Source organism: Stegastes partitus, unplaced genomic scaffold (assembly GCF_000690725.1).
Source record: "Stegastes partitus isolate 25-593 unplaced genomic scaffold, Stegastes_partitus-1.0.2 Scaffold114, whole genome shotgun sequence".
Taxonomy (NCBI): domain Eukaryota; kingdom Metazoa; phylum Chordata; class Actinopteri; family Pomacentridae; genus Stegastes; species Stegastes partitus.
Genome location: NW_007577845.1, coordinates 243,736 through 266,645, shown reverse-complemented (window position 1 = coordinate 266,645; position 22,910 = coordinate 243,736). Strand labels below are relative to the sequence as shown.

At 44.4% G+C, this 22,910-nt stretch overlaps 1 protein-coding gene across 1 annotated transcript in view; it reads left to right on the top strand.

The window, feature by feature from the left end:
- Positions 1 to 22,910, top strand: part of epha5 (EPH receptor A5) — a 57,903-nt gene that overhangs the window by 14,604 nt on the left and 20,389 nt on the right. Inside the window, exons 4-5 of the mRNA XM_008278056.1 lie at positions 14,159 to 14,314; positions 14,425 to 14,763. Coding sequence (XP_008276278.1) covers positions 14,159 to 14,314; positions 14,425 to 14,763 — 495 coding nt within the window. The remainder of the gene's footprint in view (positions 1 to 14,158; positions 14,315 to 14,424; positions 14,764 to 22,910) is intronic.

Here is a 22,910-nt window from a genome sequence, read left to right as displayed (position 1 = left end):
TACTCCATTTTCCAACTTGCACACCAGACTCTACTTATGCACCCGGAGCAGCTGTGAGAAAATTCAGTCAGAATTCAAGAGAAGCTCAGAGCACAGGCATGAACCTGTGTGGTGACACGAGGTGGATCTTCAGTGTTTTATTATCTTCACATTATGTCCTGCTGATCAGAAGTCAGTCTCAAGTGATGAACTGTGTAAACGGAGATCTTCAGTTTGAATGGCCAGCTTGAGCTGAACAGAAGAAGATGTCCTTGATTATGGAGCTTTTCTGATTTTCATATCTTACATGTTGAATATCATCAGTTTAGTTCTGTTGACTTCATCCCTAGAACTGTAAATGTTCCTCTGTCAGAACCAGAACCTGTCCAAGCTGTGATCAATGGTAAAACCTCGCTGCTGTTGTAAAGCGTGATTCGTCTCTTCAGCAGCTTTACTTCATCAGACGCCGGATCTCTGTGGGGATGTCATTAGGAAATCGCTGTCAGTGGGCCACTGGCCTGCCTGCAGTCATCCAGCTCCAGACTGTACAGTCAGCCAGACTGCTGTTACACATTCACGGCTGATGAGGCTAAAAAAAATCATGTTCTAGTTTCCAGCAGTCATCATAATAATACGGCGGTAACGATGAAACGAAGGGCTCGTTTCACTGTGTTTGTATCAGTGGTGCATGGTGCGGTTGGCCAAAGGAAAGGCTTTTGTACACGAGCGCAGCACGCCATGAATACTCAGAGAGGAACGTACGTGCTAAAGATTAAAGAACTCACGAACAGTGCTGTGATTACCACTCATTAGCCTGCCACCTAATTATGCACAGCTAATTACGCTTTACAGACTTCTGCCATTTAACTAATTTGGTTTGACCAGTTGGGTCAGCTGAGAGAGTATTCAAAGTTTCAGCAGAGGTGCAGTAATTCATTAAAACCAGAGCCGTCGTGTTCCTGTTGGTGCCGTGTCAGCACTTTGCATGGATGGAGGTGGGACGTTCTGAGCCTGGACTGCAGGACTTGTAGTTTTGCACATTATTGGAAATGTTTGATGCTTCTTAGCTCATTGGTCGTGATTATGCTAATGCTAACTAATACATGCTGCAGGGTCACATCTTTAAACTTTGGAGAGAGTTTTTGTACATGCAGGTGAAGATATATTTCTTTCCTTCAGGATGATGACTCTTATGATATTTCATCCAGCGCCAGAATCATTTTCAGCCGTACTTTCTGTATAGAGCAAATATGAGCTCGCTAACATGCTAATACAAGAGGAAAATATTTTGTGTTCCCTTCATAGTCTGCACACTGTGCACGTGTCATCATCTGATCAGATTAATTAAATTTATTTATAAGCACATTGACCAATCAATGAAAGAAGAAGTAACCGATATGAAAAAGAGAATAGTGTGAAATGTTAAAATGAGGGAGGAAAAAAATAACCGAACGAGCTACAAGATCAAAGTTTAACATAAAAAATATGAATCATTGCGACCTACAACAGCCAACAACAACATGTACTTCTGGAGATTTTTCCTAAAAATGCTGTTTCATTACAAATAGAACCAGAAGCAACATGGAAGAGAAAATATTTGTCCACGTTTTAAAGTGAGCAGACGCAATCAGTGCATTAAAATATTCTATAAATACAGTTGATTTAAAACATTTGGATAATTTACAGACTCGGTCAGTCAGACTTGCTGAGCACGTGACAGAGATGTGGTTTTCAACTGTTTGTGTTTCATCACACATGAATAAAGAGTTATTTTCTAACTGAATACAGAAGAAAAGACTAAATCCCGTTATTCTGGGTGGTGTTTTGATGACACTGTAATACATCCCGACCTTGCAGGAAGCTGACCCTCAGTGACCCTCTGTGACCCTCGGTGACCTTCGGTGACCCTTGGTGACCCGTCTCCTCCACCTCTGCGTGGCAGGACAACGTTTGAGGGTCTACCTGATGTTCATTTTAATGAGGTTCAGGATGTTTGGAGTTCCAGGACGATGAAGTCGTGTGAAATGCAAATTTTTTATTGAAAGGAAAACATCTCAGGGGCGCTCACAACAATATCGTTTATGTGTTGTTGTTTTTGTCTCTGAAAATAAAGCGAGTAGGACAAACTCCTCACAATTAATGAAGCTGGATTTTTTTCCTCCTTCTTCTTCTTCAGTTTCATATGCAGATGAGCTGTTTAACTGACAGCCTTTGAAAGCGTCTACAGAGGGAGACGTGCAGGGTTTCCTCGCTGCCAGCTTTGGAGCCATATGTGTTGGGTGTCTCGGTAAACACCTTTTCATGTGCGTTTCAGTCGCTCACGTTGGAGTGCTGCACGCTGAATTTCCTGTTTGAGGAGCGTGTGGACTGTGTGCTATCAGGAGCGTCCTCTTTAGGGGGAAGTCGGAGCCGTGAACCGGTCCTGAGCTGGATATTCAGAACCTTCCCTGAGTGCAGCGACTTCATTTTCCCCATCTGTGTGAATGTCAGGGTGGTTCTGAAACTGATGGAGGTGTTGAAGAAGAGATGCTAAATTTTATTTGTTAGACTGTGAATCAGTGGATTGAAGGTCAGAGTACGGTGTGTGTGTGATGTGTGTAGAAGTGTGTAGAAGTGTGTGTATCGGGGCTGTGTGTGGTGTGTGTGCTGCCTAGTAGAGCATGATTTAATGCAGCCTTTGTGAATGTAGGACAGAACTCATTACGGACAGCTCTTTCTCCCCCGTTTTTTTTCTTCTTCTTCTCTCTGTTTGATTTATCTCATTCTCACTTTTTTTTTTTTCCCATTTCACTCTTCCTCTACACCTTAGCTGTCCATTACCCATCCTTCTAGCTCTCCTGTTTGTTCCCCTCTTCCCTTTGTCTGTCTCCTTTTATTGTTTCTCCATCCTCCCTCTTTCTCGCTCTTCTTTCTCCACCGCTGCCGTCTACTTTAGCACTCTGCTGCCTTTTACTCTTGCCGAGGCCTCTCACTCCACTTCCCTTCCTTTACCCCATTTTAAAGATCTGTCCGTCTTTCTCCATCAACGCGCCGACACGTCGCTCAGCTGTCGTCTTCACCCTCACGCTCCTTCTCTCAGAAGTACGTCTCTATTTATGGAAAACATTCAGCCATGAAGCACCAGAATAATGTGAGCCGGTTCCATGTGGGGGGGATGGAGGCTCTGCGTAGGGATCTGCTCGTCCTGGACCAGTTTGGTTTGAAGTTTGCTCCGTTCAGTACGTGCTGTGAGTCAAACAGCTCTCGTCGATCTGTTTATATCTGCATAAAAAACTTCTTCAGCTCCAGCTGCAGCCAAAACACTGCGGCTCTGCACCGGTTGTTTTCCAGCAGCTTGCAGGAAAAACCTTGAAAGCCACAAAGACTCGTCCCAATTTTATAAAACATGTATGGTGTTTTAACCTCGTGGTGAGTTTGGGCTTCACTTGATCCTCGCTGCACAATCTGCTGACAGATCGACGGACCGACCGGCCACCATGTGGAGCCGAAGTTAAACATAAAAGTCGAGCTCTTGTTTGCTTTTGTTCGGTCACCGTTTCACTAAAGATGTGTTGGACGCCGTGTCCATCGTGTTGACATGAGCTCATGATGGATGTGCTGCTCCTGTCTGAACCCTGTCCAGGACTTCATGTTGTCAGACGTAGAAGGTCTTTCAGGTCCACTGGACCCCAAGAAAGAACACATGGTGGTGTTCATTACAGACCTTATAATGATGTTAAATACATGTTCTGATAAGTTGATGTATTTTTGGTTCCAAATCTTTATAAATAAAAAAACAGTACCTGTCACTTAGACCAAATGGATCCAACCGACCCCAAAGGTCCTGAACAAGGTTAATAGGTCCACTTTAACATTTACTTTATACTTGGGAGCAAACATTATTTTCTTTTTAGCAGTATGCAAGTTTTCAGCAAGAAATGTGGCCAATTAGCACCTATAAATATATATATATTTCAGTTGTTGTTTTTTTTTTTTTTAAATAAATCTTATCTTAAATCTTAAATAAATCAGGGTCAGATTTAGTATCATGAGCCTACTGGTACAGGAAAACATGGATTTATCTTTAATAGTTCTGTTATTGTCCATCTTCTGTGGTTCATTTATTTATTGTTGGAAATGAACCCATCTCACAGCGCAGTTCGCAGCTTTAAAATAATTATCCATCTTAGTATTTAAAAAAAAGAAAAATTAGCTTTGGCATAAAAAGGTTAAATTTAGACGTGTGGTGATGATTGATATTATTCTTGTTATACTGGAGCTAATTTAGTGTCACATGACATCTAAAGCTATCAGATGTGATTGTGTGAGATGTATGGACGTACGTGGAGCTTCCCAGTCTGGATAATTGGTGCTCGCCTGCAGCACTGTCAGCCCCAGTAAGACCGAAGGGGGGAGGAGGAGGGATGGATGGATGGATGGATGGATGGATGGATGGATGGATGGATGGAGGGATGGATGGATGGATGGATGGATGGATGGAGGGATGGATGGATGGATGGATGGATAGACAGAATGATCGGAGGAGCACAGAGAGCAGAAGTGAAGGCAAAACAAGGGGACACAAGATAAATGGAAGATTTCACTCGGCGGGGTGCGAGGGCAGAGAGAGCGAGAGATGGATGGCTGTTGTTCCAGGGTGGTGGCGACGGAGGGAGGATAACTGAGCGTAGAAGTGGGCAGATGGATGAAGAGAGAGATAAGTGGGGAGGGAGGGGGCGTCTTGCAGATGTGACTGAATGAAAACTCTGCAGAATGTGGGAATAATGGCTGAATGGAGCTCCGCAAGAACGCGTGAATGATGGTCGACTGAATACGAGCAGAATGGGTCGACTGGCGTCCCGGTTTGAGGACAATATTGGCAGGATGTGGCGTTTGCTGCTGCGTGGAGCATGAACAACTTGGTTATTTATATCTGTTTAAACCGTTTTTCAGTAGTTAGACGTGAACCCGGTTCGTCTGGCTTGATTTAGTTACAACATGTCAGAAAATAATGAGTAACGTCCGTCACAGTTTTGCAGATTCCAAGTCAAGGTGACTTTAATTTAGTCTGAGCAACCCTGAACCTAACGGCGATGCTTTAGGAGTGTTTAAAGAGCATTGAGTGCTCTGGTTTGAGAAGATGCTTCCAGAAAATCAGGTTTAGTTTCTTGTTAAATAGCAAAACAGTCGATATATTATGAAAACTGTTGAAGATCAACTTGCTTTTGGAGAATAAACCAACTTTCAGCTCTAAACAGAAAACCCCAAAGTCATGATAATCGCTTCACTGTTGCGTTGAAATGTTGAATAAAGGTTGAAAACACTGTTTGAATAATCGGATTTGGAATGAAAGAGATTTCTTTATAAAATGTTGGATAACTGAAGAGCCGCAGTACCAGACTGATGGGATGCTGGTTGAAGGGATGGAGCTCCCTGAATGATGGACTAACGGCGTACGAGCTGATTGAACTGTTGTAATGACGGCAGAGGAGCTGAATTACTCACTGGAATGAGGGTTGGTTTCAGTGCTGAATACGGGCTGACCAGAACGCTGGGATAAGAGCTGAATGTTCTGAAGATGAATAAAGAACATGGAGCGGGATCCGGGGATCGACAGCTTTGTGATGTTCAAGCTGCACTGAATTCACGTGACAAAAGAAAAAAGACTTTGGAGGTACAATGTGGGGGGAGGGGAGGCAGAGGAGAGGGGAAGCGACTGTTGGTATCATCAATTAGAAGAATTAGTCAGAAGGAGGAAGCGGCTCTCGCTGGAGGAACAATAAACCGGCGCGGCGTTTTGTTAGAGATCGTCGTCTGAGCGTGTCGTGGGGAGCGCCGGCTCCTCCCCTGACGATACTCGGTTTCGGCGCTGCCAGGGCTCCCCTGATGCTCCTCTGTGTTTGCCTGCCTGTCACACGTCACGGCAGCATATGTCAAACTCGATCTGGTCACAGTGGTGGTGCTGCCATCAGAAACTGTCTCGCTGGCGTAGTAATGTGAGGAAGCTTTCTGCCTCCCCTCTCCGGGGAATTCTGGGATAGCGGCTCCCGCTCGCAGCGCGGGGGCTTGTGGTTGATGATGTGGTGACAAGGGTATTACAGGCGCTCGCGAGATGCACACACCATCACGGCAGCTTGTGTCATTTCAATAGGATTACCATCACGTGCTGATAAGGATCGGAGTTCTGACACCGGCTTGCTCTGGGTGTTTTTTTTAATGCCTCTGTGCCGGTCCAGGCCGAGGCATCGCCGATATTTTGGGCGACTGAGGCTCAGGTGGTCGAGCAGGAGGTCCACTAGTTGCAAGGTTGGTGGTTCGATCCTGGTTCGAACCTAAAGTTGTTCCCGATGGCAGGTGAAGACCTGGCAGGGCAGGTCCGTCACTGTTGGTGTGAGTTCATGTGGGAGCGGCTGAATGTAAAGTGTGCTGATCACCAACGTGGTGGAAAACAGCTCGGAGGTGGTTGACCATCCATACATCGGTCAAAGTAGTTCTACTGTTCTCCTCCAATGAAAGGACTTTATTTCGTTTGTTTATTTAATTCACCTGTCAGGCCTAAAGGACAAAATTCCAGGCAAAATTAAAATAGAAATAAATGAATATGAATAAATAAATAAAAAGATGTTGTGTTGCATGGATGTGACACATTGGCCTTTTTTCTTTAGAACCGGTTCTACCTGTTTAATTCTGATCCATCGTGTGTAAATTGAAATGAGCGTTCATGAGGCGATGGTGATGTCGAAGCAGCAACGTTTTCATTAGAACTCAGTGGACCTGAAATACTCAGTGACAGTTTTTACTGGAGCTGCTTATGTTGATATAAGACCTGGAATAATATCACATTCATTACTATTGTTGACGCAGCAGCGAAACCATCAGCACACGAGACAACATGACATTAATCAGAAACTCCTTCAGGTGGACTTTAATACATCAGAGAGTCAAAAGGCAGAAATGAAACGGTTCAGTCTGAGTATTTTAATCCTCTACGTCCCTCCAACCCGCTGTCCTTAAATCAACACAATCTTCTGCGTTTTCTAATTTAAGTGACAAAAAATAATTAAACCTCCTACCAGAGCAAATGTGACGATGAACCAGAGGAATGCGGCGGGATGAGAGAGAAGAGGCCGGGTTCTGTGGGTTCTGTGGGTTCTGTGGGTTCTGTGGGTTCTGTGGGTTCTGTGGGTTCTGTGGGTGCTGCAGTTTCTGACAGAGAAGATCCAGCTGCTGTCGAACATCCACGCTGCGGAAAACGAGCATTGAAACGGTTTTAAATGTTCAGACTCAATATTTATTGAAAAATCAGTGTTTTTGACAAACTACCCGGTGACAGCAGAAGTGAAACTCTCGTCTGTGCCTTTCTTAAATTTTTATCTTTTGAGTTAAAGACTGTTCACAGAAATAGAAGTCGTGTCGTCCCCCCCGCTCGCTGAATGATCGCACAGAGATGTGCGAGTGGCAGGAAGCCATCATCTCCTGAAATCTGAATTGAGTGGATTTATCAAGGAAAGAGACGCCATTCATCTTTTTAGACGTGGTTCAATTGGAGACTTCTTTCACTGAACTCTCTCATCCTGTTCTCTCCTCCTGCATCCCTCCTTCTCCTCCGTCCTCCTCCCCACCCCCTCTCCATCACCCCATCAGCTCAACGTGGTGATGCTGTCATGACAACTAAAGTGCTTCCTGAGTGCTTGTTGGGTAAACTGACTTTCCCAGAAGTGCTTCCTCCCTTTTACCCTTCCCCCCCGTTAGCATGCATACACGTCCACGGGCTGCTTTCTATACTTGCAAGGACCTTAGCTGACTCGGAGCGTAGTTTGGCCCTTAGCCTCGGCTGTAACCGACAGAACAAGATGCCTAACCGTATTTATCACCAAAACATGGCAATACTTCTGCCTGACTCCAGCCCGAACCCTAAAACCGACGCTGCATCGGTAAAATACGTAAAAGCCACAATGTCCTCACAAAGATACGAGTACAAGACACACACACACACACGGACACACATTCCTGCAGTCGGTGAAATATTAATAAAATGCTTCATTCAGCAGCGCCAGCTTCTTTCCATGAAAGCCTGGTGGTCTCCAGAGTCCAGGTCGGGCTGGTTGGGGTCTGGTTGTTGGACTGGTAGTTGTGATGGATGCATTTAGGTCAGCTGATGAGGTTCCATATGATACAGGAAGCAGCCATGACACGAGTCTCTGAAGTCTGAAAACAAGCTACAGAACATCCACAGCTCAGAGGTCGTGGTGAGATGACACCGAGAACGGACTCGTTCTTTATTGGTTTGTTTTGTTTTTGAAGTCATGACGGACGACTTTGGTATTTTACAGAAAAGCTGCTTTTATAGGCCTGTACGTTTCTACACTGAAACACTTGACTTGCTTTTGGATGAATTTGGATGCACATATACACACACACACACACACACACACACACACAACTGTAAAATGATAGATAGACATATACAATGAGGAGAAAAATATTTTAACAGATCACCATTGCTTATATATATTATACAAAGATGGAAACACATTCATTCAGAATTTTATAGTGTGTGTGTGTGTGTAGGTGTGTGTGTGTGTGTGTGTGTGTCTATATCTATAAAGAGAAAAAGAAATTCTTGTTTTGTAATTTTAACAATTACTACAAAACAATTTCTTTCTCTGTTAATTATCATTAATTGGATCTAATTTTTAAAAAATATATGTCCAGTATCGAACTTGAATTTAAGTTTAATCTATTAAATAAAAAAGGAAATATTTGTGAACAGATTTTTCTATCAATTTTCTTCTAAAAAATAACATTTTAAAGGTGTTTTTTAAGTTTTTCTGGTATTTTAGGTGATGCCTGTAAATTCAGTGTTTTTTGTAATGTCTTTTAAATATATATTTTTACATTTTAAAAATAGGTAAAAACATGTAAAATTAAAAGACAATAATAATAATAACATGCCATAAAATTACAGATTTTTTTTCTAGAATAAAGATTAAAAAATAGAAAACCAGTTGTGATACAAAACATGTAAATGTCTGTGAACAACCTTATTGTTTGTCACCTCCGGCTGATAAGGATTCATATTCATATTTATTTAACATATTCAGCAGCAGCGTTCATTCACTCATGAACCCACTAATTGGTCTAAAGACGTGTTCCTGGATTCCCGACCAGTTTCATGCAGAATTCATTACATTCATGTGTCTATATGACCTCAAACCTTCAGCTGGGATCACGTATCTCTGGAGCATCGGAGCACCACCACATCCTGACCCTCGTGCGCCTTGTTTGTGGATGACTGCAGTTTTATTTTGCCGTTGTTGCTCCATTGACTCATTTTTTGCGAGTCCATGGCTGTCAACTAAATGCTGAAATGGTAATATAATATATAGTGTGGTGTCACGGCTGCTTGACTTATTCCTCCAATACATGTGGTCAGCATAACCTGACGTTTGATTTATCATTTCTAATGTTTAATCTTCCCCTCTCCACTTTCACTGGACCAATAAATTGGTTTTTGTTCGAAAACTGCTCTGACCCGCTTGACCTCCTGGTTTCTGCTTGTGGCCTGATTGTGAGAATAAATGGGCGCCGAACAATGACCTCGTCTGTCATCCCGCAGACAGGAAGAGCCCATTGACTTGATTGTATATTATTGTGGTATTATCATCTGCTCTTTGTTTGTGTTCACACACAGACACGCACAAATATGAGCGTTCGGCGGCTCATGCACACGCACACAAACGCAGTGAAACAATACTAGGTGAAGGTATGAAGGCCTGAGACGAGCGCACACTCAGATAGGTTGTGTTTGTGTTTCTTGGACCAGTAGGTTGCTGCGGGACAAACACAGGAACGGGATATTTACTGTGTTTCTGAGGCTATTTATTAGTTCACAATAGTATCTGCTAACAATGTGGGCATGGCATCGAAACTCAGCCTCGTCAGTTTTTTGTCTTTCTTCTGTCAAAGTTTACTTTCCTGTCAGACCTGCCGCCTACAGCTGGAGGAAAGATGGAAGTCACGAGCTTCTGTTTTGTTCTTATGTTCTTATGTTTGACATTCATTAGAAGAACGTAGCTGCAGCAGGAACAGCGTCCGTATCTTCTGCTGCTTTGTGATTCTAATGCACTAACTGTCAGAGTAATTATTGTGCTTTTTAGTCCACAGAACATTTCTTGGACGTCTTCAGCTTCTGCGTTCGCTTCGTGGTCATTTCTACTCACACACAACCATCAATTAGGCTGCATTACTCAGAATGGTTCAAATTAGCTCCACTTGAAGCAGCTACGTCATGATGCTGCTTCCATGCTATTAGGTGTAAGCATCAGCCAACGATACGCAGCGTGGTCGTACAGAACCGCCTGAGTAGTCTGGATGCTTCTGTGTGTTTGGATCCATACTGTGTGCGTCCATATAAATGAATTTAAATCCAGTGTTGACACTCTGTATGTGGTCCTTAACTTTAACTTGTGTTTTCGACGCCCTCCCCCATCGCTCAGCCTTAATCGCTTCCTCTCTCTAATCCCACCAAACGACAGCCAGTCATATAAATCAACATGTTTACAGTGAAATGTTTCCAATTAAAGAGGACGTTCGTTAAGAAGCGTCAGCGGACACCGCTGGATCCTTAATTGCCTGGGATGCCAGTGTGTGATGCATATTAATTACGTATTAACCTCGCGCGTCGCGGACGCACGCACACACGAGCGCACGCAGGCGCATGAGTGTGTATTGCATATTAATTACCTATTAGCCTTTGTGCTGTGCATTAAGAGCTGCGTGGCATCAGAAAGACAGCTTGCCCAAGGGCAACACACACACACACACACACACACACACTCGTTAATACCACCAACACCCTCTATTCAGGTTGCATTCACAATGAGGAATGATCCATTACAGTCAGCCAGCCACGACCATAACTAATCTCATGACAGGACGGGTTTTTCTGCGAGTGCGTATATATGTGTGTGTTCTGGTGTAAATATGGATTTCTGAGGGAGCGTGTCCCGTTAAGAATGGATTTTGGATGTAGGAGCTCGAAACATATTGTGAGACATCTAACGAGATAAGACGGGTAAAGAAAAAAGATTTAATTTAGGGTTTGGTTATCTTTCTTACCTACTTTTTATGTGTTAAAATATCCTTTAAATCATTCAAAATGCTGCTTTTCTATGAGCAAAATAGAATAGAATCGAAAAATACTTTATTTATCCCAGGCCTGGGAAATAACTGAGATAATAACTGAAGTATTTAATTTTGCTTGTCATTTGAACTACACACAGTGTTTTGTCTCATATCCAGGTGACATTTGGTCAACTCCCGTGTTTTTTTGCTCCTGTCCTGAGTTGAGGTTCCCTTCAGCTGTGGTTTGGTTCCAGATTCGTACATACGTGTTCTTTGTTTTAATCGCTTCATCCCCGTTTCAGCCTCCAACTTGCTGCTCTGACCTTCGTGCCCCTTCTACCCTCCAAATCCTTCAACACGTAATTAAGTGAAGACAGTGTAATTGCTGCGTGATATAACCATGCAGTCATTTGCACTGGCGCCGTCATGTCATGTCGAATGCTACACGCGTGTGCTCCGTGTTCTCCATTCGTTTACTCGTAGAGCATGGAAAACCTATTTACCCCTCAATGGAAATGAGCTGGAATTAATGATAATAAATACCTCAACATCCACTCTGTCGGCGCTTATTAGTCGACTGGATGGACTTTTATTAAAGTGACATGCCATGGATTTTTATTTTTTTCCCTTCACACCAATTTGCACATTTTAATTGCAAATGTTTATATCATTCTCATAATCATTTGCAACTTCCAGAGGGAAGGAAATGTTCATGCATTATTTTAATTTAATCAGAGCGCATCAGCTTATCTTTGACACCACATTATCAGCAAACGTCTATCTGTGTATGCAAATGTCTGACTGACTACTTTGCCAATAAAAGCGGATTTAGTTTGCATTTACAGTAAACGTCAAAGTGAAGCTGATCTGTTTGCTGTCAGTGCTGTAACTCCTGAATTAGACTTTATCTGGCTTATTGTGAAGAATGAAAAGGAAAACTGAGCAGCTATTTTCAGGGGGTGACAGCTGGCTGTGACTGGGGCCAACAGACACCATAAAGGAAAAGAGAAAAAAACCGTGTTGAACAGGAAACCCGAGTGGGGAGCCGTCGGAGCGCCACACTGCGCCCACACCATACTGTTTGAGTGGCAGATGATCTTTGGGGAGAGCGGCACCGGCACAACAGGCGGCGAGAGCTCACCAAAAATAAAAACCGGTAGTAAAAACATCATGATGTATCTCAGCGTAGCTTCTCAAATCACCAGCGATTCTCATTTTTATATTTCTGCTCGTCTGTACTTTTGTTTTTTGCGGCTGCTTTTGTTCTGCTCGTCTTCGCTCCGCTTCCCTCGGCGCTGCTGCGTCTGTAGATGTGAAATGAGCTGCCACCCCGTTTTTATTGATTCGGCCTTGGGGGGGTTTGGAGGATGAAGTCAAGGAGAGCCAGAGACCAGACAATAGCAATAAATCTATATGCAACCATAAATGTGTGTGTGTGTGTGTGTCCTACTGCCCTGAATGCCAAACCCACATGTAAAGGTTGAGAAGGTTTTAAATCATCGTCTACTCAATGAGTTTTGGATTAAATTCAAATTCAGTTCAAAATCTAGTGAGTAAGTAACTGCTGTTAAACTCCATAATACAATAAAAAAATGGGGGAAAATCGTTCCACATCTGGATGAAACCTCCCCTGGAGGCCCATCGTACAGTGTGTCATCGCATGGATCTGCTCATTCAGAACTAGGCCAACACCATGAATGCTTCCAAAGCGACGTCTTGAGCATCATTATGGTCCGTGTGGCTTCCTACATGCAGGACAAACGATTATTTTTTTTGTTTTTTTTTCTGGGAGGCTTCCTCCTGCGTGCGTGTGAAGCGGAGGTGAGAGTCGGAGCGATCCGGGGCAGAGGGAGAATTTTTCAGGCCTAATGTTCCGTGACAACAGACCAAGGTTCCGTCAAGGTGAATCAGAGCCACCGCCGCCGCCGCCGAGCGACTGAAGCGCACACACAAATCACCCCGCGACTCCCTTCTTTGTCTCCTCCTCCTCCTCTCTCCTCGCCACGTCCTCGTAAACTTCTCCTCCCATCAGTCCTCCAGCTTATCTCCTGTTTATATCTTCCTGTGTTTTCTCCATTCTGGGTCTTTGTCCTGTTTTCCTCTTAGTTGAACTTTAGTAATAACTGAGAAGACAACAGCTGCTAAATGTAGAGGACAGACCTTCTCCCCGCCGTGGTGACCTCACCTCTCCTGTCCTCCGTCCAGAGGAAATTTGTCTGCACAGCATCATGTGGAACTTTGCTTGTATTATTTACCCGTCAGACTGCCACAGCGAAATCAGGAGGAAAATGATGCCATGATAAGTCAGTGATGGGTTGGCTTGGGGGGTTGCAGCCATGGCAACAGAGATTGTTGATGTATTCTCGCGTGTTAACATTCCGAGTGCATCGCCCTCCTGTCTACCTGCCCCACTTAGATCAGCCGTCTGACTGAGTGTTTGTGTGGGAGGAAGAGAGAGAGATTCTGCCTGTTTCCGTGCTGCTTCTTCTTCTTCTTCTGTGTATTTGTTTGTACTGTATACGCGGCACATATGGGGGCCAATATTGTGAAGCAGATGCAAGTGCGAAGTCTTAATCAGGAGCTGGTTTTAAATCACTGAGCCGAAGAGCTGAGAGAAAGAGGGAAAAGCCCGCTGATGAGGAGAGAGGAAGCCTTTTGATTAAGACGGTGAAACACGACGAGGTTTGTGCAGGTTTGACTTGAGGAAAATAATCCCCAGAGGGATATGAGGAGAAATCAGACTTCAAAAGAAACAAAGGAGAAAACACAGATGTGACAAACGGTTCTTTTAATTTCGAGTCTCAAACTATCGTGTGTTTGTGTTGAGGAGCTTCCAAAACAACCACGAGCACCCAGGGAAATTTTCCACCGCTGTTATGTTGACCTCCTTTTTTTTTTCAGAAGAAATAACCGAACTGTCCTGCTTTTCTTCTCTCCCCCACTTTTATTTTTTTACCTTTCTCCCCATGACCTCTTTCCCTTTTCCTATTTGTACGTCTACTCTTATCGTCTCATCTCGTCTTGATCCGACCCCGAACACCCCATGGCGTCTTCTCTCCTCCCCGTCTTTCAGTCTGCAAAGTGGGGTTTTACCGCTCGCTGCTGGAGTCTCTGGCCTGCAGTAAATGTCCGCCTCACAGCGTGGCCCGGCAGACGGGGGCCACCGCCTGCAGCTGTGAAGATGGATACTATAAGATTGACTCTGACCCTCCTAATATGGCCTGCACACGTGAGGATCCAGCACCTTTTCTACTTGCACATGACTTCACAGCTCAATCTTTTCTTTATTTTCCCCCCGTCTAGATGCTATATAACCTGGTGTTCTTCTGTCTCCCTCAGGTCCTCCCTCCGCTCCACGTAACGCCATTTCCAACGTCAACGAGACCAGCGTCTTCCTGGAGTGGTCCATCCCCATGGAGACGGGCGGCAGGAAGGACGTGCGCTACAACATCTTGTGCCGACGGGTGTTGCCGGACGGCCGGGGCTTGGAGGAGTGCGGCCCCAACGTGCGCTTTCTGCCGCGGCGGGTCGGCCTGTCCAACACCTCGGTGATGGTGGCCGACCTGCAGTCGCACACCAACTACAGCTTCCTTCTGGAGGCTGTCAACGGCGTGTCAGAGCTGGCCAAGGACCACGCCAAGCAGTATGTGTCGCTGAATGTGACGACCAATCAGGCAGGTACGTTGCGTCAGACCTTCCATCAATATTCTCCCCACGAGAGCATCAATCAGCAAACACAGCTGCCCCGTACGCTCCCCCCCTCAAACTCAAACCCAGCCACCAAAATCGTTACCAATTTGACTCCTTTTTTTCCCCTCCAACCTGGAATCCGAATGTCTTGGTTCGATAACAAAGACACCAGATGATCAAATTATCACAGTATTTGTCCAACAAATCTGTCGCTGTATTAACGTCCAACCCTGCAGCGAATGAGAGATCATCGCACAGCGGAAAGCCCGTGGTTTTTTTTGTTGTTTTGTTTCCCCCCCCTCTTCTTGTTGTTGTTGTTTTTGCTCTTGCATTCAGACATGTCATTGAAAAAGCAGCTTGGTCCCCTCAATTAGGCGATGCATTTCATCAACAGGATTTGCAGGAATCTGTGGCGCAATGAGAGCTGGTGTTTCGCAGGCGGCTGTGAGTATGGGCGGGCTGGTGTGCTAGCAGGTGTTATCCCGCATGCCTGTCAGCGGCGATGAGTCACGCTGATGACATGCACGTTTACGTGTTAATTTTAGGCTGCGACGTGCTATATTTGATAAACTCTGAACTGAAAGGACCACTTGAGCTGGTGTAATGTGTTTCACTTGGAGCTGCTGGGAGCATTTATCATCTGAGCAGCTTAGGAAATCTTTGTAACTCTAAAGTCTACTTAAGCGAGGCAGTAAATGAGCAACACTAAAGTGGCCAAACATAAAAGGCTGCGCTCGTATCGGACAAGGACGGAGTCTGGCTGCTTCACATAGCTGTAAATATTGGATGCTTTGTTAGCTCCCCCTTTTAAATGAAGATGAGAATTTCATGTCTGCTCTGGGAGCCCATTCTCCGTGTTTACAGGAGCTTCGTGCTTTTGTAGTTTATTCCATTCGCTGGTAATGAAATGGTAGCACACAGCGTAATGAAATGAGGAGAAAATATGAGATTAATGCTCTCCTCCCCTTGGCTTCCATCTGGAGGGAAGGCGAGAGACAAAAGCGGTGCTGAAGGACTGCGTTTGTTCCGTTTTGCTGAACAGATGGTTCATTGGCAGTCAAAGAATACCAGCGATAGTAGTAGCAGTAGGAGTAGTAGTAGGAGTAAAAGGTCAGGTAGAGTAAGTGCTGAGGAGAGAGGAAGACGAGCGAGAAGGCAGATGGTTGTAACGGTGGAAGCTCCTGACAGGCCTCTAACTGTGTTGTCACGGAGGCTGTCAGCAGGCTGAGTGGATTACACCCAGACCACGCAACTCAAATTCAGTTTATTGGAGCTGGAGCTGGATTAAAGTTAGCCAGTCACTGGACCAAGTGGAGATTAGGGATTACGTCAGATTACACATGGCTGGGGGAGCCGCAGAAGATAAAGGGTGCTGCTGTTGGGCGTGGACGGGCTTCAGGCTGCTGGAGGTGAGGGTCTGCTTTATTTCAGTTTGGGTAGATGAAGAGACGGGACACGATCGGAAAGGTGGAAGTCAAACAGCGACGTATGAAACATGCGACGGAAAAAGCCGGGCTGTCGGTACATGTGCATCCATCAACACTCTACGATACTGTACCTTCAGGAAAAGGAAATAAAAATGCTTCACTCAGTTTGTCCTGCATGTGGAAGCAAAGGCTTCAAAACAAACAAGAGAAATTAGAGCAGCGTCCTTATCTGAGAGTTTCTATTGTTTCTAATCAGGATGTTGTACCAGGCTGTCTCTAACGAAGCTCAGTCAAGGTGGAACGTTTTTAATATATTTGTAGCAGAACAAAACTGTGATAATATGTCTGACATCAGCAGGTCCTGTTGTTTCAGAAGCAGGAATAAAACAGACACAAGCTCCAGCTGCAGAAGCAGGTTTGTAGGGAGTATTGATAGTGAGTTTCTTCAAATATAAGAAATACAGACTATCAGTGCAAACATGTGCTTTTAAAGCCATCCATGCTGCAGCAATCAGTGAGTTTACAGTTAAATTTAAAGGTCTATTTTTGACCACATAAATGCAGTTAATATGTGAGTAATTAGAGTTTACACCTGAGTTTACTGAGTGGCATCATTCAGCAGTTCAGCTCATTACATAGTTCGTGACACCTTCATGAGAATTCACCCAAATCTGTGTTTTTAATTTGCACATCGTCCCACTAGAGGCTCCCACTGGAAGAGCAGTGGTGTAAGGATGGATGTGAGGGTGATGAACAGGATGAGGAGGAGGAAAAAACACAGAATAATATCATCTGTATTCTCCAAAAACTTATCCTTTAACTCTTGTTCTTCTTCAGGGTTTCTAAAATTATCCCCCTTCTCTGCACCTTGTTGAGCTCCACGAGAGGCCATCAGGCTGGAAGGTTTTATTCACAAAGGATCTTATTTTACTACTTAAGCAGCAGTAAAAGCTTCTAAGAGCTTCCTCTTAAGACCCATTTTAAAAGCTGCTGAGAGGGTGTTTTTGTAAAGAACTACGATGAAGAAAAGGTGATCAGCCAGAGAACTATTTGTCTTTAATACACATAACTGGATCAATTACCCGGTGATGGACCAGGTTTGCTAATTAAATATAACTGATGGTTGTAAAGCAGTGCGCTTCAGTTTGATGAAGAAGTTGGTCAGGTGACTGCATCCCGGCTTCACCGCTGGAGCTGCCCTGTTCTTCATGAGCGCTTGTTATCATCGTATTTGTCTAAAATATTGACTCTGTGGACGACCAGCAGCAGCCTCGGCTTAGTGACTTACAGTCCTCTGAACTGCCTCTAAGTTCTCTGACTTGGAGCTGCTTTTAGCACTAAATGCCTTGTGAATCACTCTTAAAAGAAAAACTCAGGAGCTGTAAAGTTACTGACACAACCCATATTTTCAGAAGTTTCTCCAACTCAGTGAAGAGTCACTTCTAGCCCGAGGATGTTTGTGAACAGAGCCTTCAGCTCTTTGATGCAGTTTGAACAAACTGCTGTTTGTGTAACGTGACACTTAAAATCAGCCCACATCAGCTGCCGGAGATCTTAGCGGTTATAAGTGACTAACCAAAATAATCAGAACAATCATTTTAATAGTCATCCCGGAGCAGTAATTGTAAATGAGCAGTTTAGCGCGCTCTGATCCGTCTTCGCCTTTGTGTCACAGATGTAATTACCCAGTGAAGACCTTGATCAGCACCGTGTAAACAACTCTGAATGCCTTTTGTGTTGTGCTCCAGTGTGAGGCTGTGCTTTTTCACTGCGCTTCTGCTTTTGCGGGGGAAAAAAACAAGATAGCGAGGCAACGCTGCAGAGAGATGGGGGCGACGGGGAGACGGAGACAGACAGGGAAGGAGTCGGAGGATCTGCCGTTTGATGTGTGGGAAGTGTCACACACGATAAGGGATCCGTGAAATAGGTGATTTCACAGTGTCCCTGTGAAGCCCTGATGAATAATAAAGTGTTGGTGCTCGTGAGGAGGAGATCGGGAGAGGTGAAAGGCAGGGGAGAAGTCGGAGAGAGGAGGACAGAACAACAGAGTGGAGGTAGAAGTGACAAACTGTGGCGGAGCAGCGATGGGGAGGTTATGATAAGGAGGGAACAGATGACACGGCAAGAAGTTGTGAAAAGGAAATGACAGGGGAGGAGGAAGGAAAGACTGAAGCATGAGAGGCTGAACATGAACTGCTTGTACACATTGGAAACACTAAGAGCTGTGGTGCAGCTTAGCGGTTTTAAAAAGGCCAGTCATGTATTTCCACTCTTTGATGTTGCCTTTCACACCAATACATCAGTCTGATACGGCTGCTCGCCAGCAACCACTGTTCAGCAGAAGAAATTAATTTTTTAAAGAGAAATAAATCACCAAATTGACGACAGAGCTACCCCTGCCATCCAATTACCTTTCCAGGTGTGTAAATGTTGGATGTTTGCTCAGGCCTGTGAGTGGCAGTAATAACCACGTTGTTCATTTCACACAAGGAGAAACTGTCATTCATGAAAATCCTGAAAAAAAGGGAGCTTTTAAATCTAATTGGCTTTTAATGGTTGATAATCACAGAAAATGCAGCATAAGCGTGATTATATACACACATCCCGGCAGCGTGGCTTTAATACGTCCTTATTTTGGGTTATTTGTTGCTCATGTTGCTGCACTGCGTGCTAGCTGCTCACTAAATGCTCCCATACGTTGCCTGGGCTGTTGGAGGCTATTAATCAAGTGAATCGTGATACATTACCTTGTGGGTGGTTTTATAAATAAGTGCACAGCCCTGTGGCCAAGTGCTGTGGTTTCAGGTACGCATACGCTGAACAGCCACAACATTAAAACCACCGTGCCTGATCATGTGTAGGTTGGCCTGAATCGTCGAGGGTGGACACGGGACTTCTTAGATCAAGCTTGTTCTGGGGAAGCCCTCAGATGATTAGGTCGGATTGGGATCTGAGGAATTTGGAGGCGAGCTTTGGTTCTTTGTCATGTTCCTGAGCTGTTGTTGAAGTTTGAGCTTTGTCCTGCTGGTAGAGGACGTCGGGGATGCTGCTGCCATTGGTGGGTGCGCTTGGTTTCCATGTTTCGAAGACTGGTGCACGTCAAAGTAGCATCCACATGAACGCCAGAATCCAAGGTTTTCCAGCAGTATGTTGCTTTGTAAGGACAGGATCGACGTTCTTCACGTAGCCTGTCGGTGGCTTTAGTGTTGTAGCTGATTGGTGTTTATTGGTAGATGGGTTGCAGGAGTCCTGGAACTGACATGAAGTGGACATTTGGTAGAGCAGAGGATTCAAGAGAAGACATTGTTGGGAAGATTTTGGTCAATGTTGGACACAAAAAGGCACCAACAAGGTGGATCAGTAGTGTGCAGGATGCCTTTCTTGCTTTTTAACCAACCAGCAGCGGTCCATTCAGAGGAATTCAACATCTCTGGTTAGTCAATAATCGTTCTTGCTTCTCTACACAAATCTGACCTCTTTGACTTTCCTGTTTATACAGAAATGTGCCTTCCAGGGGTTTCCACATTCTGCATACAAGCTGTTTTCATGGTCAGGACCTCCAACCCTTCAGCTGTTGACATTGTTCACGGCCTCTTTATGAGAATTCACACAAATATGTAAAAAGACAAAAGCAGAGGTTCCCAACCTGAGAGCAGGGAGCCTTCCAAGAGGTCCTGAGGATAAATATGGAGGGTTGCAAGATAATTAACAGGATTAGAAAGAGGGAAAGACCTCATCACAGCTTTGTCTGTAGTCTCCCAAACCTTAGCTATGTCTTGTGCAGTGTAGTATGTAACATAGCAACCTCGTACTGTTGAGGGGCTGAAAGGTCGAGGAATGCCTCAAACATCTTGGCCTAGAAGTCCCCCTGTACTGAGTATTCTTGTTTTAAGAATCTTTATGGATTACTGAGCAGCTGAAATGTGTGCGTTTCCGCTGATAACTATGCACTACATCGATTGACGGATTAGTTCTCGGCTGCCAATTAAATCAATCGAAAGTGGCACAAAGAGATCAGGAGGGTTAAAAGTTAAGTCGCACGCAAAAGAGATGAGAGCAGCTCTGGTGCTTTACAGCCTTAATAAAGGCATCTCTGTCCGATATCTCTCTTTCATTCTGTCTCTCAATCTATCTTTCTGTCATTCTCCGAGGGTAGTTATAGGATAATAAAGCAGATAGTTGAAGGTACCGTATTGATTTTAGCGATGCTACAGACAGATAGCGGTCTGAGAGGCTTATGTTCAGCGCTGTGATAATGTCGCTCTTATCTGAGGCCAGAGTTGTTGCACTGGAGGGTCGCACTCAGCCGCTCAATAGATTTCTGTAACCCCGCTCTCTTTGTGGAGGAGAAAAAAAATCTCATCATATCAGCCTGATAGCAAACAGAAAAGGGCCTCGCTGACTCAAATTATGGCAGAACACCAGGAGTTTATGTTCATTTGTGTTCTGCATCGCCGTGCTGTAGGTGCTCATTAGCGGATGTAACACGCGCAGGAAGTGTTTAGAGGCGGAGTGCGATTCAGCCGCCGACTCCGCTGCTATAATAAAAGTGTTGCTGGGGTCCTGTCTGCACTCTTTCAACATGTTCCACCTCCTTCATTCTCACACGCTTCCCTTTTTTTTTTTCTTTTTGTCAGCCGTCCCTTCTCTCTCTCCTCCATCACCGTCGCTGTTTTTCCAGCCTGATTCTAAAACGCTTGTTGACTCTGGGCGCTCAGCGCGGCTTCGATGTGGACGTCTTTGCTTTTCTGCATTTGGTGAAGAAAAGGGAAGAGTTGGCACTAAACGGGGAGAAGTCTGGGAATGTTTGATCACTACATCTGCCTCTGATCAACACTGGTTGTTTGAAAGTCTGCCTTGGAATGACACAGTGACGTTAAACTACATTTTTAGGGGAATTAACTCACGTTTTGCAACATGGAGTTTTCTAGCTGAATTTTAAAGAGACATGGATTTCTGCAGCGCGTTCAGTCCTTCCTTGTGCTGAATTTAGAATAGAATAGAATAGAATGCCTTTATTGTCACTATACACATGTACAATGAGATTGAGAGCAGCTCCTTCAGTGCCATATATATTTAAGTACAAAATAAAGAGCAAAAAAAAAAAAGAAAAGAAAAAGAAAAAAAAGAAAAGAAGAAAAAAAAAGAAGAAAAAGAAAAATAGAAGTTTATTAGTTAAACAGTCGATCGAACGAGAATTCTGAAATTTTAACGACAGATTAATAATTGAGGTCGTTTATTAAAAATGTTGACGGCGGATCACAAGAAATAAGCAACTTGTAGACGTGAGCTCGGCCTTAATTGAATGATTAAATTAATTAGAAGAGAAACCAACGGATCGGTTATCTGAAGGCCCTGGTTTGGGTTTCACATGCAGGACGTCACATCAGGCTCATTTATATAACCGAAAAGCTTAAGTTTGCACATGAGGCTCTTCACACCCTCACATGACGCCCTCTATTGAGAACTTTTGATTAAATATAGCAAACTGCATCCATACTGAGGGGATTTAAACTTAGATTTTGGTGTATTGTTACCCATAAAGCTGCTGGGAAAATAAGCCCTCTCTCTCATCATTGAATCCCAGCCCTTTATACCATTTAAGCATTTGTGAGTGTGTGTGTGTGTGTGTGTGTGAGTGTGTGTGATTCGGTCTCTGGTTTCAGGCTTTTAAGATGTTCCAGATAACACTTCTGTGCAACCATCCACTCAGGATACAGTTACTGTGTTTGTAGCGATGATTTATTCCCTGTGGAGTTCTGCTGAGGCTATTGAAACCTAAACGGTGTTTAGCATTCGCAGCGGACGCACACACACACACACACACACACACACATATATACACATCCTCTCGTACACTATCAGGATGTTGCCTGAGGGAGCATTTTGCCTGGTTAAAAGCTCTTTATGTGTCAGAGACTCTCCAACTGTCCCTCTGAGAGATGGACCAACAGTTCGGGTTACAGCAGGATGATGGCTCCGTGATTGATGCAAACTCACACGACTGACTTCAGAACGGACTGAATGGTTTCAGCAGAAACTTTTCAAACAGCCGAAGAAAATGTGGAAATATGTTTAATTCAACATGAGAGTGAAATAATAGATGGAAGTCGTAAGTTGTTGTTTGCGTTGTCGCTCCAGCGTGTGCGTCGTCGTGTCCTTTCGTCGGCTGCCAAATTCGCTGCACTAGACTCTCGAAGCCAGATGTGAAGAGTCATAGAGTCGACTTTATGGGCTCCTCTGGTAGCATCTGCTAAATAGCAAGATATAAAGGGACGGTTTAATTAGACGCAGGTGCGCCTTGTTGCCAGATTGCAAACATGTTTTTAGAAGCAGAGCTGCTTTGGAACCGAAAATAATCTCGCCGGTTGAGTGAGAACTCAATGGACTGAAGCGAACGCTCGGAGGAGGCTGAGATTCAGACTGTCGGGGACGTACAACGAGGAAGAAGACGGCGAATTACCTCCAGATCTGAGCAGAAACAACACAGATGTACATTACTGTGTATGTTCTGATATGGAAAGTCTTCCTCTTTCCAACAGCTTCTGTGTGATTTCATTCTTTGAGGTTTTAATCAACAGTTTAATATTTCATAGCGTACAACAGTCACAGCGAGCGTTACAATCAGCGCTGCGCATGTAAACGTCAGCGTGTCATCAAATGAGGAGCGTCTTACGGACGGAACAGATTTTACAACATTAGCGCCAT